The sequence below is a fragment of the Schistocerca nitens genome, chromosome 5, assembly GCF_023898315.1.
Source record: "Schistocerca nitens isolate TAMUIC-IGC-003100 chromosome 5, iqSchNite1.1, whole genome shotgun sequence".
Taxonomy (NCBI): domain Eukaryota; kingdom Metazoa; phylum Arthropoda; class Insecta; order Orthoptera; family Acrididae; genus Schistocerca; species Schistocerca nitens.
The window spans coordinates 256,554,314-256,571,931 of NC_064618.1; the positions used below are offsets into that span (position 1 = coordinate 256,554,314).

Consider the following 17,618-nt stretch of genomic DNA (forward strand, 5'->3'; position numbering starts at 1 on the left):
AGCAATCTTTTCTAAATCGCTTTACAACTGATACTGGTCTTCGGATGACCTTACTAGACGGTAAATTACAGCATCATCTGCGAACAACCTAAGAGAACTGCTCAGATTGTCACCCAGGTCATTTATATAGATCAGGAACAGCAGAGGTCCCAGGACGCTTCCCTGGGGAACACCTGATATCACTTTAGTTTTACTCGATGATTTGCTGTCTATTACTACGAACTGCCACCTTCCTGACAGGAAATCATGAATCCAGTCGCACAACTGAGACGATACCCCATAGGCCCGTAGCTTGATTAGAAGTCGCTTGTGAGGAACCCAAAGATGTTTGGAGATATGTAGATGATACGTTTGTAATATGGCCGCATGGGACAGCAACGCTTCCTTCTTTTCTGGAACATCTGAACTCCCTCAATCCAAGCATCTGTTTCATCGCGGAGGTAGAGAAAGATGGTGACCTCCCGTTTCTGGATGTTTTGGTTCGTAGGAAAGGAGACGGCTCTTTGGGTCACAGTGTGTTCCGGAAGCCTACACACACAGACTTGTATTTACAAGCTACGAGCTGTCATCATCCCTCACAGCGCAGCAGTGTATTACGGACGCCAGTGCATAGCGCTAGAGCCATCTCAGATCAGGACAGCTTATCGGCAAAGCTAAGCATATCTCCGCTCTGTGTTTGCCCAGAACGGGTACTCCGAAAAGCAGATCCGGAATGCATTTTGACCAGCACGCTCCAAACCTCAAGAACAGCCTGAAGAGGCTGAGAACACCACGGGGTTGGTTTTTCTACCGTATGTCTGTGGCGTGTCTTTTAAGATAGGCAGAATTTTCTAGAAATACCGACTTAAATGTGTTTTCCGGCCTCCAGCACGAGTGCAATCAATGCTGGGCTCTGTTAAGGACAACCTCGGCCTGAGGAGACCAGGAATATATAAAATCCCGTGCCATTGTGGGAGGTATTATATTGGCCAGACGTGTCGTACGGTTAGAGACAGATGCGACGAACATAAACGTCACACGAGGTTGGGTAAGCCAGAGAAATCTGCGGTTGCTGAACATTGTCTAGACAGGGGGCACGGCATTAACTATGAAGAAACCAAGATCCTCTCTTATGCTTCCACATACTGGGACTCCATCATCAAAGAGGCGGTCGAAATACGTATAAGTAGTGGCCTAATAAACAGAAACACGGGGTTTCACCTGAGCAAAGCCTGGGAGCCAGCCTTAGCGGCACTAAGGAATCGTCAGCCGCAGATTAGCAACTGCACCGAGTCAACGCAGATGGCAAGCCTTAGCGCAGATGCTTAAATCGCGCGCGCGAACGGGGTCCGTCGCTCCCGGCCGCATTTTCCAGCGCCGCGGCGCGCTTCCGCAGACCGCGACCCGTCTCTCCAACAGAGGGCTCTGGTATTCGACGCCGTCTACGATTGGTCTTCGATGACGTTATGCCCCGCTGGCGCCTGCGCTGTTCTAGAAAGCCAACATATAAATTGGCGAGCTTCTCAGCGATGCGACAGTAGCACCTGAAGATGGCGGGCACTTGTCTCGCTGAAATATTGTGCGGTTTTTACAATATTATCCGGCGTAATTCCCGGCAACCTATCAAGCAGATGTAACGCCGGGAAAGCCTGAAACAGCATGGTAATCGTTTGTTTGTCTGTACGTGTACATCACATCTATCGATTCCAGTCCCGTTCATATAATTCCTCCATGATATGCTTCTTTTTGTTTGTCTTACATTCTAAACAGAGAAGTCGCAGCGCTAGAAAATATTAACGAAATGCAGGAAGACCTGAGGAGGATCACCAATCAGTGTAGCATAGGGTATACAAATGTAACATACTGAGCATTTATAGACGCTATACGCGTTTTAGTTCGATTACATATCTGATGAACAATTAGTAGAAAGAGCCAAGTCCATTAAATGTCAGGGTCTAGGAGAAAGAGCGACCTGCAATCCAATGAGCACATAAAACTAATCGAAGGCAAAGCAGATTTCAAATTGTAGTTCATGAAGGAGACAGCACACGAAACACCCTTTCGACTGGTAATTCAACATTGCTCCTCAATCTGGCATATTTGCAGTTAAGCTTAGGGAAGCAGAGAATACGCAAAGAAAAGCAGCGTGTTTCACATGCTAGTTTAGTAAGCCGGGGACTGCCGAGTTGTCAGTAGAGAAGTACTCGAAAGTAAAATTCTATGAACAGACTTGACAGAAAATACTAGGAAGTTCCGGTCTTACGTAAAATCAGTAAGTGGATCGAAACAGTATATCCAGACACTCTGCGATGATAATGGTATTGAAACAGAGGATGACACGCGTAAAGCTGAAATACTAAACACCTTTTTCCAAAGCTGTTTCACAGAGGAAGACCGCACTGCAATTCTTTCTCCAAATCCTCGCACGAACGAAAAAATGGCTGACATCGAAGTAAGTGTCCAAGGAATAGAAAAGCAACTGAAATCGCTCAACAGAGGAAAGTCCACTGGACCTGACGGGTTACCAATTCGATTCTACACAGAGTACGCGAAAGAACTTGGCCCCCATCTAACAGCCGTGTACCGCAAGTCTCTAGAGGAACGGAAGGTTCCAAATGATTGGAAAAGAGCACAGGTAGTTCCAGTTTCCAAGAAGGGTCGTCGAGCAGATGCGAATAATTGTAGGCCTATTTCTCTGACATCAATCTGTTGTAGAATTTTAGAACATGTTTATTGCTAGCGTATCATGTCATTTCTGGAAACCCAGAATCTACTCTGTAGTAATCAACATGGATTCTGAAAACAGCGATCGTGTGAGAATCAACTCGCCTTATTTGTTCATGAGACCCAGAAAATATTTGATACAGCCTCCCAGGTAGATGCCGTTTTCCTTCACTTCCGGAAGGCGTTCGATACAGTTCCGCACTGTCGCCTGATAAATAAAGTAAGAGCCTACGGAATATCAGACCAGCTGTGTGACTGGATTCAAGAGTTTTTAGGAAACAGAACACAGCATGTGGTTCTCAATGGAGAGACGTCTACAGACGTTAAAGTAACCTCTGGCATGCCACGGAGGAGTGTTATGGGACCATTGCTTTTCACAATATATGTAAATGACCTAATAGATAGAATCGGAAGTTCCATGCGACTTTCCACAGATGATGCTGTAGTATACAGAGAAGTTGCAGCATTAGAAAATTGCAGCGAAATGCAGGAAAATCTGCAGCGAATAGGCACTTGGTCCTGGGATTGGCTACTGACCCTTAACATAGACAAATGTAATGTATTGCGAATACATAGAAAGAAGGATCCATTATTGTATGATTATATGATAGCGAAACAAAGACTGGTAGCAGTTTCTTCTGTAAAATATCTGGGAGTATGCGTGCGGAACGATTTGAAGTGGAATAATCATATAAAATTAATTCTTGGTAAGGCGGGTGCCAGGTTGAGATTCATTGGGAGAGTCCTTAGAAAATGTAGCCCATCAACAAAGCAGGTGGCTTACAAAACACTCGTTCGACCTATACTTGAGTATTGCTCATCAGTGTGGGATCCGTACCAGGTCGGGTTAACGGAGGAGGTAGAGAACATCCAAAGAAGAGCGGCCCGTTTCGTCACAGGATTATTTGGTAAGTGTGATAGCGTTACGGAGATGTTTAGTAAACTCAAGTGGCAGACTCTGCAAGAGAGGCGCTCTGCATCGCGGTGTAGCTTGCTGTCCAGGTTTCGAGAGGGTACGTTTCTGGATGAGGTATCGAATATATTGCCTCTCCCTACTTATACCTCCCGAGGAGATCACGAATGTAAAATTAGAGAGATTCGAGCGCGCACGGAGGCTTTCCGGCAGTCGTTCTTCCCGCGAACCATACGCTACTGGAACAGGAAAGGGAGGTGATGACAGTGGCACGTAATGTGTCCTCCACCACACACCGTTGGGTGGCTTGCGGAGTATAAATGTATTGTATGATGTAGATGTAGATGTACAGGCTGAGTGGATCGGTCAGGACAGCTCAGTCCTTCGATGGTCATTGGCAAGGAAAACAGAACAATTTGAACGACTAGAGAAAGGACGTTCATACTCATAGGACATGTACATTAGTATGTGCTGCAGAAACGATAAGCATTCGAGACATTCAAGGACAACATCGATATGGCGGCGCAACACCGCCTACCAATATAATGTGCCTTCGGCTCTCGTTGTCGCTATAAACCGAAAGTAATGGATCAGTGTGATTTGAGCAGACGTGCGGGGTGCCTCGTAGACGCATGCGCTAACCGGACCGTCAAATCAGTCAGTATGAAAGAGGGAGCATTATTGGCACGAGAGAATGTAAACGAGCATACCTCAATGTTTTATCGAACTGTAAAACTTGGTATAGATAGTGATACAAGTGATAGGAAAATTGACGCAATAGTTCAAGTGGGGTAGGAAATGGTTTTACCGTAAAAGAAATCCAGAAATTAGGTATAAAAATATTTAAAGTCTAATATCTTTTATTTCGGCCAAACGGGTACAGAGTTTGAGACAAGATTTAGGGAGCACACATATAGCAGCAACAACAGTGCCATTGTTTATCACCTTAGAGAACAAAATCACTGTTTGCAGTCAATAGCCTAGGCATTTAGCATTCGGAACAAAAAGTTAGAACACTGGATATTCTTGAATAGATTGAAATGTACACTAACCGCCGTCTAAACCGAGATTTAATAAATAATGCACAGGTTACCAGCAATATACAGTGGTTCTTAAGCAGTTTGGACGAGTTGCTGGTGAACAAATGCAGGTTAAAACTACGTACAAAAACATGGCATTTTCATTTATCTTTCGGTGAATTTGTGTTCATCTGTACGTTCTATGGTTCATTTTGCTTTTTTGCTTTTTACCTCATAACACAGGTTTTAGTTTGATATTCTGCATAAATTTGCTTAATGAAAAAGCATGTCACTTCAAAGTTGTCTCTGCTCTCATGGTGCCATTAATCCTAGCAGGCCTTAACTCTTGCCAAAAAAAATTATTTACTGCTAATGAAAAATTTTACAAAATTTGTAATTGATAGATGGGGCAAGGGCCTTGCCACAGTGGATACACCGGTTCCCGTGAGATCACCGAAGTTAAGCGCTGTCGGGCGTGGTCGGCATTTGCATGGGTGACCATCCAGGCCGCCGCCATGCGCTGTTGCTATTTTTCGGGGTGCACTGAGCCTCGTGATGAAAATTGAGGAGCTGCTCGACCGAATAGTAGCGGCTTCGGTCAAGAACGCCATCATAACGGCCGGGAGAGCGGTGTGCTGACCCCACGCCCCTCCTATCACCATCCTCCTCTGAGGATGACACGGCGGTCGGATGGTCCCGGTAGGCCACTCGTGGACTGAGGACGGAGAGAGAGTGCTTTGTAATTGATAGATAATATTATTGCTATTTGTAATGACGTATCAGCCATGACAGCAGAGCCACATCTCTACACTTTATGGCCCATTCTGAATTTTTTTACAATATGACACAGGTTTTAATCTGATGCTTCGTTAATGTGCTTAGTGAAAAAGCGAGTCACGTTAAAGTTGTCTATGTTGTCACGCTGAAATTAATTCACGTTGGCTTTACCTCTTATTAAAAAAAAATAAAAAAATTACTGTTCACAAAAGAATTGTATAAATTTTGTAATTGATAGTATTACTGCTATTTGTAATGACGCGTCAGCCATGACGCCAGAGCCACATCTATACGTTTTATGGTTCATTCTGCGTCTTTTCCTCATGTGACAGGTTTTAGTCTGAAGTTTTACGTAAATATGCCTAATGAAAAAGCATGTCACTTCAAAGTTGCCTCTGTTCTCATGGTGCGTTTTATTCAAGTTGGCTTTGAGTCTTCAAAAAAGAAAAAAAAACATATATACTGTAACTGGTTCTCCAAGCGAGAACGGCCACCAGCCACTTCACTCAGCTGTTAGTAGCGCACATGTTTAGATGAACTCTTATTGTGCTGTGTAGAGTTGTAAAACCTATGAAGCTTTTGATGTTACTTAACATCCTTATCAAAACTGTATGTTCGCTTTGTATCAAAGGGTATGCATTACATATAAAAGGTTTCATTGTTAGTATAGGAGCTCCATTTGTACACATGTGTAATTTTGCAAGACTATAAAAAAGTACACTACTGGCCATTAAAATTGCTACACTAACAAGAAATGCAGATGATAAACGGATGTTCATTGGTTAAATATATTATACTAGAACTGACATGTGATCACATTTTCACGCAATTTGGTGCACAGATCGTGAGAAATCAGTACCCAGAACAACCACTTCCGGTCATAATAACGGCCTTGATACGCCTGGGCATTGAGTCAAACAGCTGCCCATGCAGTTTCAACATGATACCACAGTTTATCAAGAGTAGGCAGTGGCATATTGTGACGAGCCAGTTGCTCGGCCACCATTGACCAGACGTTTTCAATTGGTGAGAGATCTGGAGAATGTGCTGGCCAGGGCATCAGGCGAACATTTTCTGTATCGAGAAAGGCCCGTACAGGACCTGCAACATGCGGTCGTGCATTATCCTGCTGAAATGTAGGGTTTCGCAGGAATCGAATGAAGGGTAGAGCCACGGGCCGTAACACATCTTAAATGTAACATCCACTGTTCAAAGTGCCGTCAATGCGAACAAGTGGTAACCGAGACGCGTAACCAATGGCACCCCATACCATCACGCCGGGTGATACGCCAGTATGTCGATGACGAATACACGCTTCCAATGTGCGTTCATCGCGATATCGCTAAACATGGATGCGACCATCATGATGCTGTAAACTGAACCTGGATTCATCCGAAAAAATGACGTTTGGTCCATTCGTGCACCTAGGTTCGTCGTTTAGTACACCACCGCAGGCGCTCCTGTCTGTGATGCAGCGTCGAGGGTAACTGCAGCCATGGTCTCCGAGCTGATAGACCATGCTGCTGCAAACGTCGTCCAACTGTTCGTACAGATGTTGTTAGATTAGATTAGATTTACTTTCATTCCAATTGATCCGTAGTGAGGAGGTCCTCCAGGATGTGGAATATGTCAGAAAAACAACAATACATGACAAATATTTACAACTAAAACAAATAAGCTAACGTATCATTCCACAGGTCCCAAGTGGAATGATCGTCATTTTTTAATGAACACTAAAAGTATTTTACAAATACTAATGCACTGAATTTAAAATAAAAAAGTTTTTTATTTACTTATACGGTAATACAACTACTGTAACACTTATTTACAATGAACACATTACTGCACTGAAATGGTGCAGAAGTTAGATTATACTAACACACACACACACACGCACACACACAAATTTTCAATGAACACATTACTGCACTGAAAGTGCGCAGAAGTTATGTTGTACTTATATACAAATCAGTTGGTTTTACTAAGAAATTCATCAATGGAGTAGAAGGAGTTGGCCACCAATAAATCCTTTAGGCTTGCAAACGTCCCCATCTGTTGACTCAGATATCGAGATGTGGCTGCACGATCCGTTACAGCCATGCGGATAGGATGCCTGTCATCTCGACTGCTAGTGCTACAAGGCCGTTGGGATCCAGCACGGCGTTCCGTATTACCCTCCTGAAGCCACCGATTCCATATTCTGGTAACAGTCATTGTATCTCGACCAACGCGATCAGCAATGTCACGATACGACAAACCGCAATCGCGATAGGCTACAATCCGACCTTTATGAAAGTCGGAAACGTGATGGTACGCATTTCTCCACCTTACGAGAGGCATCACAACAACGTTTCACCAGGCAACCCCGGTCAACTGCTGTTTGTGTATGAGAAATCGGTTGAAAGCTTTCCTCATGTCAGCACGTTTGTCGCCACCGGTGCCAACCTTGTGTGAATGCTCTGAAAAGCTAATCATTTGCATATCACAGCATCTTCTTCCTGTCGGTTAGATTTCGCGTCTGTAACACGTCATCTTCGTGGTGTAGCAATTTTAATGGCCAGTAGTGTATATTTGATATCAGGTCATCTGAAGATTTGAAGAGCCCGAAACGCGTAATGAATAAAAAAAAAAGGGTCCAGAAAGGCCGTGTGAGTATTTCTTAGCGACCAACCAGCCATTTTAAACCCATTTTTATTCTTGCGCTTACATTAGCCTGTGGTCTTGAAATATTAATCACTTAAACATGTTACCTTGAGAAATGTATTCCCGGAATTTATTTACTCTGCGTTAATTATTTCATGGTACTATGAATTTTTTTACTCTGTCAGCGTACGTCGGTGTGTGAGATTCGGTATGCTTTAATCGAGTTCCGAATTCGAAGAGTTACTCCCACATATGGAGCACACTCTCCCTCAGGATGACAATGGCAGACCACGCTCGAACTCTGCGACATCTGCCACAATCCGACGCCTACGGTTCAATCAACCCCCATACAGTCTTGACTTGGTACCATCCGATTTTCATATGTTTTCAAAACTTAAAAGAACAACTCCGAGGTCTTCACTTTGTGGTGCAAGCAGAGGCGAGGTTGTGGCTCCGTCAACAGAGTCAGACATTCTACAGTGACAGCATCAAGAAACTAGTCTCTCGTTGGCGGAAATGTGCTCATAACCAGAGTGACTAAGTTGAGAAACAAATAGGCATATATCAATATTAAGGACGTAAGATATTAATAATGTTTGACTTATTTAAAAAGCTTTAAGAGTTTTCACACCAAAAATTCTGTCGCATTACTTTTCAGCACGCCCTCGTACGTAAATTCACTTACTTTACTACGGAAATATAAAAGTTGTTTTTCCTCTGAAGCTTACGTCACAATTTCCGCCCTACTGGATTATGGCGCCTTCGTATGAGAATTCATGCTGGCTAGAACTGGCGATTATTACTTGCGTATAATAGAATTTTTCTTTAGTGTGTGTGTGAAATCTTATGGGACTTAACTGCTAAGGTCATCAGTCCCTAAGCTTACACACTACTTAACCTAAATTACCCTAAGGACAAACACCCACACCCATGCCCGAGGGAGGACTCGAACCTCCGCTGGGACCAGCCGCACAGTATAATAGAATTGTTGGTTGCTTAAAGAACTAAGCAGCGAAGTTATAAACGCCTGGATACATTGGGACATCTACATGGATACTCTGCAAATCACATTCAAGTGCTTAGCAAAGGTTTCATGAAACCTCCTTCACAATTCTCTATTATTCCAGTCTTGTATAGCGCGCGGAAAGAATGAACACCTATATCTTACCGTACGAGCTCTGATTTCCCTTATTTGATCGTGGTGATCGTTCCTACCTATGTAGGTCGGTGTCAACAAAACATTTTCACATTCGGAGGAGAAAGTTGGTGACTGGAATTTCGTCAGAAGATTCCGTCACAACGAAAAACGCCTTTCTTTTCATGATTTCCAGCCGAAAACCTGTACCATTTCTGTGACACTTTGTCCAATATTTCGCGATAATACAAAACGAGCTGCCTTTCTTTGAATTTTTTTCAGTCCTATCTAGTGAGGAGCCAACACCACGCAGCAGTATTCTAAAAGAGGACGGACAAGCATAGTGTAGGCAGTCTCCTTGGTAGGTCTGCTACATTTTCTAAGTGTCCTGCCAATAAAACACAGTCTTTGGTTAGCCTTCCCCACAACATTTGTATCTGTTCCTTCCAATTTAAATTGTTCGTAAGTGTAATACCTAGGTATTTAGTTGAATTTACTGCCTTTAGATTAGACTGATTCATCGTGTAACCGAAGTTTGACGAGTTCCTTTTAGCACTCATGTGGATGACGTCACACTTTTCGTTATTTAGGGTCAACTGCCACTCTTCACACCATTCAGATATCTTTTCTAAATCGCTTTTCAGTTTGTTTTGATCTTCTGATGACGTTATTAGTCGATAAACGACAGCGTCATCTGCAAACAACCGAAGACGGCTGCTCAGATTGTCTCCCAAATCGTTTATATAGATAAGGAACAGCAAAGGGCCTATAACACTAACTTGGGGAATGCCAGAAATCACTTCTGTTTAACGATGACTTTTCGTCAATTACTACGCACTGTGACCTCTCTGACAGGAAATCACTAATCCAGTCACATAACTGAGACGATATTCCATAAGCACGCAATTTCACTATGAGCCGCTTGTGTGGTACAGTTTCAAAAGCCGTCCGGAAATCCAAGAACACAGAATCGATCTGAAATCCCTTATCAATAGCACTCAGCACTTCATGTGAATAAAGAGCTAGTTGTGTTTCACAGGAACGATGTTTTCTAAACCCATGTTGACTTTGTGTCAATAGACCGTTTTCACGAGGTAATTCATAATGTTCGAATACAATATATGTTCTAAAATCCTGCTGCATATCTACGTTAAAGATATGGGCCTGTAATTTAGTGGATTACTCCTACTACCTTTCTTGAATATTGGTCTGACCTGTGCAACATTCTAGTCCTTGGGTACGAATCTTTCGTCGAGCGAACGGTTGTATGTGATTGCTAAGTATGGACCTAATGCATCGGCATACTCCGAAAGGAACCTAATTGGTATACAGTCTGCATTTGCTTTTATTAAGTGATTTAAATTGCTTCACTACTCCGAGGATATTAACTTCTACGTTACTCCTGTTGGCAGCCGTTCTCGATTCGAATTCTGGAATATTTACTTCGTCTTCTTTTGGGAAGGCATTTCGGAAGGCTGTGTTTAGTAACTCTGCTTTGGCAGCACTGTCTTCGATAGTATCTCCATTGCTATCGCGCAGAGAAGGCATTGATTGTTTCTTGCCGCTAACATGCTTCACATACGACCAGAATCTCTTTGGATTTTCTGCCAGGTTTCGAGACAAAGTTTCGTTGTGGAAACTGTTATAGGCATCTCGCATTGAAGTCCGCAAGACATTCGCTGCTTCGATCATGTCACTCCTGGACACGAATAATTATAATGGCTCGACCCGATGGGCGTAGGGATTATCATACACAATGTTTGCCATATCGGTTTCTGAATGATTGCAGTGCTGCTAGTTATCTTCAACACTAACACTACCACCTCAACTAAATATACCATTTCAACTAAATAAAATCCTCTCTATAACACAACATATCATTTCAAAAACATGAACTGTATCGGTAACCATATTTTGGAACGAACTTCCTCAAAATACGAGAGAAACTGAATTTCTTTCTAATCTCATGAGAAAGATAATGGCCCACCTTCTGTCATAATACCTACCTCTTCTGTTTACTTGTCTGCAACTCACACTCGTCAACCCCCCGCCCCATATCACCTGCATTTCATCTATGACTTTTCATTGCCGTTTGTCTACACAGCGTGTAAGTAGGCTGTTTAGGTTTTTATATTGGTAACGCCACGTAGCGTTCTGTATGAAAATTACTGGCTGTGCTGTGTGCAGTCTGTGGCTGGTTGGCATTGTTGGAATATTCGCTATTGTAGTGTTGGGTAGTTGGATGTGAACAGCGCGTAGCGTTGCGCAGTTGGAGGTGAGCCGTCAGCAGTGGTGGATGTGGGGAGAGAGAGATGTCGGAGTTTTGAGAGCGGATGATCTGGACGTGTGTGCATCACAGACAGTAAATTTGTAAGACTGGATGTCATGAACTGATATATATATATATATATATATATATATATATATATATATATATACCTTTCATGAATCACTTACCTCACAAAAATCTTCGTTACTCGAACTACTGCAATACAGCGAGCACCAATACTGCCAGCTCAATAAAAGATTCTAACTACTGATACGCAAAGTTACCAAATGAAAGATTTTGATAGAGAAGGGAAATACATTGTTCTCTATCAAAATCTTTCATTTGGTAACTTTGCGTATCAGTAGTTAGAATCTTTTATTGAGCTGGCAGTATTGGTGCTCGCTGTATTGCAGTAGTTCGAGTAACGAAGATTTTTGTGAGGTAAGTGATTCATGAAAGGTATAGGTTATTGTTAGTCAGGGCCATTCTTTTGTAGCGATTATTGAAAGTCAGATTGCGTTGCGCTAAAAATATTGTGCGTCCTTTAGTGATGATCAGAATAAGTAAAGAGAGAAATGTCTGAGTACGTTCAGTTTTGCTCAGCTGTTTGAAAATCAAATAACGTATGGGGTTTACCAGCACAGTAATTCATTAATTTTTCTAAGGAGACGTTTCAAGCGCTGTTATGAAAGTTTACTGTTATTGTCACTGTCGTTTCAATCTTATGCCGTCCGCTTCTGGTGATACTAAGCACGGCTCAAACAGTGCAATCTAATCAATACTATACTTATTCTTAATGTCCTTTAGTATTACTATTACACCAATACCTATTATTATTATTACTTTATTCACTGTTATTATTGTGTTGGTAATTGTTTTTTTGTAATAATTTCTCGTATGTAACTCAAACAGAAGTACGATTAAAAATTTAAGGTATGTATTGCTCATGGAGCATTTAATGTATGTATTGCTCGTCAGGATAATAAATAAACAAATTATTTCGTAATACCACCTCTATTGCTATACAAACTGCAGCACAGTGAACGGCGAAGGAAATGAGCGGCTGCAGACCTGGTCTTGGAGTAGCTGCTGACGCCGAGCAGTGGCAGCACGGCCATGCAGACGGCGTAGCACCAGCCGGCGGCCATGATCTTGGCGGCGGTCCGCAGCTTGAGCCGGCGGTTCAGGTGGATGGCGTACGTGATGGTGTACCAGCGCTCGCACGTGATCACCGTCAGCGTGAACACGGACAGCTCCGACGCAAACACCGTCAGCACCCCAGCCGCCTGGCAGCCCGCTCCTGGCGACACACAACACACCAAAAGATCTTTGGTAGTCCGCGGCTCGTGGTCTTGCGGTAGCGTTCTCGATTCCCGCGCACGGGGTCCGGGGTTCGGGTCCCGGCGTGGTCAGGGATTTTCTCTGCCTCGAGATGACTGCGTGTTGTGTGTCTTTCATCATCATTTCATCCTCATTCACTCGCAAGTCGCCGTAGTGGCGTTAAAGAACTTGTGGAGCGGCGGTCGAACCGCCCCGCGTACGCACACAGAAAACAAGCGACCACGGAAGCATTTCGCGAATGTTAAACGTGTCGGGGACTAAAGACGGATGAAGGAAGGAATCGAGCTGTGACAATAGTTACAGCAATATTTTCAAGCGATCCAAGAATATACTTGTGTACATGGGGTGGACAAAAGCACGGAAACTTCGCAAACACAACACAACACGACGCCTAATACGATTTAGGAAAACCGTTACCACTCGAAACAGTTTCATGTCGTCTCGGAATGGACAAATACAGGCCCTGTTGGTTTCAAGGCAATCGTATACCAATATTCTTCCAAAAAAAGTTGAGTTAATATTGGTGGAGGTGAATCACGCACTATTTTCTCCAAATTAGAATTCAGAGGTTCAATAATATTGAGACTGGTGACTGTGGTGGTCTGAGGAGATGCGGCAGTTCATCCTCTTGCTCTCGAAATCAGTTCTGGACGATACGAGCTTTGGGAACATGGGCCCTATCGTTCTGGAACACAGAATCACCATTGGGCAACAATCTTTATAGCTGGAAGTGACCACCAAAAACAACCACATTATCTTTTGGAGTAATGCGACCTTTCAGGGTACCTATGGGGCCCATAATATATCGTGATATGGCTGCTCAAATTACCATAGAGCTCCGCCGTATTTCACTGATGGGAAGTAACTTGGGCCAGAAAGTGGCGTCAGTGTGAAACGAAATTTATCCGACCAAATGACTTGCATCCATCGTGCAGATTTTGTGGCTTGGATTCAAGGTCTTTTTAAGGGCATTTACGTCACTGATGAGTGGGTTACAAATTTCAGCACGCTGTGCAATTCCCTCCTTATAACTCTCCCTTCGTGTTGTTCTGATGGAGACCGATTTCACGACTATGAAAATTACTTCTGCAGTGACCTTCGTAACAGTTGTTCTTTCCAATGATCAGCTCTCACGATCACTCGGCACACACTGTCGTCCGCGTTGTGAATCAGCGGAACGTTTTTCCTGAAACTTTCCTGTGTGCTGGACCAAGACTCGAACTCTGGACCTTTGCCTTTCGCGGCCAACTGAGGTACCCAAGCACGACTCCGACCCGTCCTCACAGCTTTAATTCCACCAGTACCTCGTCTTCTACCTTCCAAACTTCGCAGAAGCTGTCCTGCATACCTTGCAAAACTAGCACTCCTGGAAGAAAGGATACTGCTGAAAGGCAAAGGTCCCGAGTTCGAGTCTCGGTCCGGCACACAGTTTTAATCTGCCAGGAAAGTTTCATATCAGTGCACACTCCGCTACAGAGTGAAAATTTCATTCTGGGACGTTTTTCCTCTTTCCCAGTATGCGGTACAAATCTTCGATACTGTGCCTCTTGAAACAGCAAAGACTTTGACCTTGGTTACTGAAGCACCCCATACGAGCACCAACAATTTTCCCACGCTCGAGTGCACTTAGCTCCGGGATAATGCTCTCAGAACTACACAGAACACTATTCTGACCACGACTGATTCTTGCAACGTATCGAGGGTGTCATTCATCGTCAAATACAACATCCGGCATGATTATATAGCGCCTGCATTAATGTTCAAGCATGCATTTCTCGCAATATTTCTACTTGTGTATTAGCCATCCCCTCCCTGTCCGTGCATGGTAGTCTCGTGTTTTCTATAGACCGTCATAAAACATCTCACCTTCCTTCTTTCTCCTTTATTTTTGGGCACACATTGCTATGCAAATGAAACAGCCTCTACAGATATTACACGTTATATGGGATATCTGTTACTGTATGCGTGCATGGCTTACCAATTTGTTCTATGAGTAATAATTATAACAACACCAAGAATAGACTGACCTTCCACACTACTCTCCCCCCCCCCCCCATTCCCCACTACAGACACAAGGACAAAAAATGAAAAAATAACGCAAGAATATTTTAAATAACTATATATTCGTATGACGTGACCTATATACAGCAACAAGGATAGTGTAATAACATATTTCAAGCATATGATGTGTATTAAAAACAATGAAATATGTTGTTTGTTGTTAGGCGAAGTAATAATAAATCCATTGTCATATAACTGCCTCCAAAATGTGGTCTGCCAGCTCATACCTGAAAGCAATATCTTTTAATCTCCTGGCTACAAACAGATCCAACTCTTCTAGAGTGTCGTCAAAGAAAAACGAGTTAGGTAACTAAGATAATATTACGGAAGCGATATACAGCAATCAAATAACTTAATTAATATACTGTGGGTGGTTTTATGTTTACTAGAAGCCGTGGATTGTTACTAACAACCTGCTAAAAGAGCCGAGATCACTTAGATAAAATTAAAAATGCTGTGGTCAAATTAAAAGATGTTTTGAACCTCGCTGTGGAAAAATACGAGGTAAGTAAAGTAAGATATCCCAACATGGTTTGATAGAAACAATCGAAAAATTTTGTGAATAATCATAGACTACACTCACACTGAAAAGAGAATTTCGGAAAACTGATACGGAAATATAAAAGCAATTCATGCATCCATCGCAAGTGCTGCACCATCCTAAAACAATTTCCTGGAAAAAAATTTTTAGAAAAAGATAGGAAATTTTTGTGCATATGTTAAGGAAATTAACAGATTCAGATTTGTGTTCTCATCATATCAGTTGAATCTGAATACTAAATACAGCTGAGACGCTGAATTCAGTATTTAGAGTTTCCATCACGCATGCAAATGCTAACATAACGTTTGAATACTATATACATATATAAACCAGAGATATTAAAATAAGAAACCCAAGTTGTGGGTACATCTACATCTACATGGATACTTTAAAAATCAGATTTAAGTGCCTGGCAGAGGGTAAACAAATAGTCTACCCAGGATACTAGGCCTCTATGCTAATCCATGTTTACTGAAAACCCACTGCATGACAAATCAAGTGAAGTGCCGAGAAAGGGAGGAGGAAACGAAATTGTATTTCACGGGTTGAGAGATGATGTGATCTTACTTTAGTTACCATAAAAACTGAGCAACTTTGGCTGTATGAATCCACTAATCAGATGACGTTGCAGCCCTTCTGGCCTTGATGCATCGTCTGGTTAGGTTTGGAAGTGTGTCACAAAGCCATTGGATCCTCTCATAAGGCAAGTTGACTGACAACTGTTGTAACTGGTTCTCGATGTCCGCGGTCCTGTCACAGGGATGAAGTTGATACCAGAGCAGGTGTCAGACACGTTCTGTCAGCGACAGGTCTCGGGATTTTACTGGCTACAGAAGTACCTCAAAATTACAGAGATACAGGTCATCCCGAACAGGAAAGCGCCCCTCTCAACCGTTTTTGAGAAAATCGAGTTTGAAAATTATAGGCATGTTTGTGTTGTAATGCTCTGCAGAGCCGCTAGTGTTCGAAGAGAGGGCAGCGAACAGAGTAAGGGATTAGTTTCATAGGCCGATGTCTCTAGATCTAATCTCGCTGCTGCTAGGTTTTTTCTTCATTCCCACGCAGTTCTAACAAGAGATTTATTATAATAGCGGAAAATATCAATATTTAATGATTCGTTTGCTGTTTTCGTAATTTTAACCTTGAAAAAAGAAAAAAAAAAAGGTTCTTAAGAAGATTGCAAATGAAAGAAGGCAACACGAGAACTTTGAATCAAAGTAGTGTAGTCATTTAACTGTAACTATATTTGTGAAACTCTAATGTATAACCTATGCAGCACTGCCTGAATGAGGATAATACCGATGGTACAAACATGGAAGACAACCATTATCGCGATATACAGCAGATGAACTTTTTCATGCCCACGGTTTTTTCACTGTATCTACTGCAAAACAAACTTGGTTTACATTCTCAAACGGTTCTCGGTCGTCACACATTTTTCGATGCGTACCTCGGATACCGACGCATAGCGACGATTATTGGTGTAGATAACTCACGAAAAGAAGTAGGGCCGCAAGAGGAATCGATACAGAGGCCTCGCAACTATAAAACTACGCACTTACTTCTCGGCTGTGGACACGTTGCACAGCAGCGACCATACAAGGTATACAGAGACGTCTACAGATTTCAGGCTAGATTTTTTCGAAAAGGGTGAAAGTGACGGCTCCCTGTTTACATATGTTGCAGTCCTGGTGATGCCCTGGAGACACTGTCAATACGAATCAAATCGGTGAAGAGAAGTTCGTACGTTCCCTTGTGGGCAGTTAGTATCTTGCTAAAATGGTGCACTAGGTCTTCAAATTTCAAATACATATGTGTACAAGTTGTAACCAAAAAGTGATCGGATTTTTTTGTTTTTCTTAAATAATCGTTATTTATTAATCAACATCAACTCTTTCCCTTTCAGAGCAGTCCCTCTGATACATAATACGCTTATGACAGCTCTTTCTCCAATGTTGGAACTCGCTTTTCGTTATTGTGTTCAACTCCTCGCGCGATTCTGTTTTTATATCCTCAATGACGGCAAAACGACGTCTTTTGATGGATGTCTTCAGCCTCGGGAATAAAAAGAAGTCGTAGGTTACCATCTCCGGCGGATACGGTGGCTGAGGTAACATAACAGTTTTGTTTTTTGCAAAAAAATCAGGAACGAGCATTGAGATGTGAGCGGGAGTATTATCGTGATGTAATTTCCACGGGTGGTTTCCCGTAAGTCT

General features: G+C 42.6%; 1 protein-coding gene across 1 annotated transcript in view; it reads right to left on the reverse strand.

Moving 5' to 3' along the window:
• The window catches only part of LOC126260373 (lutropin-choriogonadotropic hormone receptor-like), a 341,279-nt gene that overhangs the window by 12,496 nt on the left and 311,165 nt on the right, over window positions 1-17,618 (reverse strand). The window contains exon 12 of the mRNA XM_049957702.1: window positions 12,531-12,759. Within this exon, the coding sequence (XP_049813659.1) occupies window positions 12,531-12,759 (229 nt within the window). The remainder of the gene's footprint in view (window positions 1-12,530; window positions 12,760-17,618) is intronic.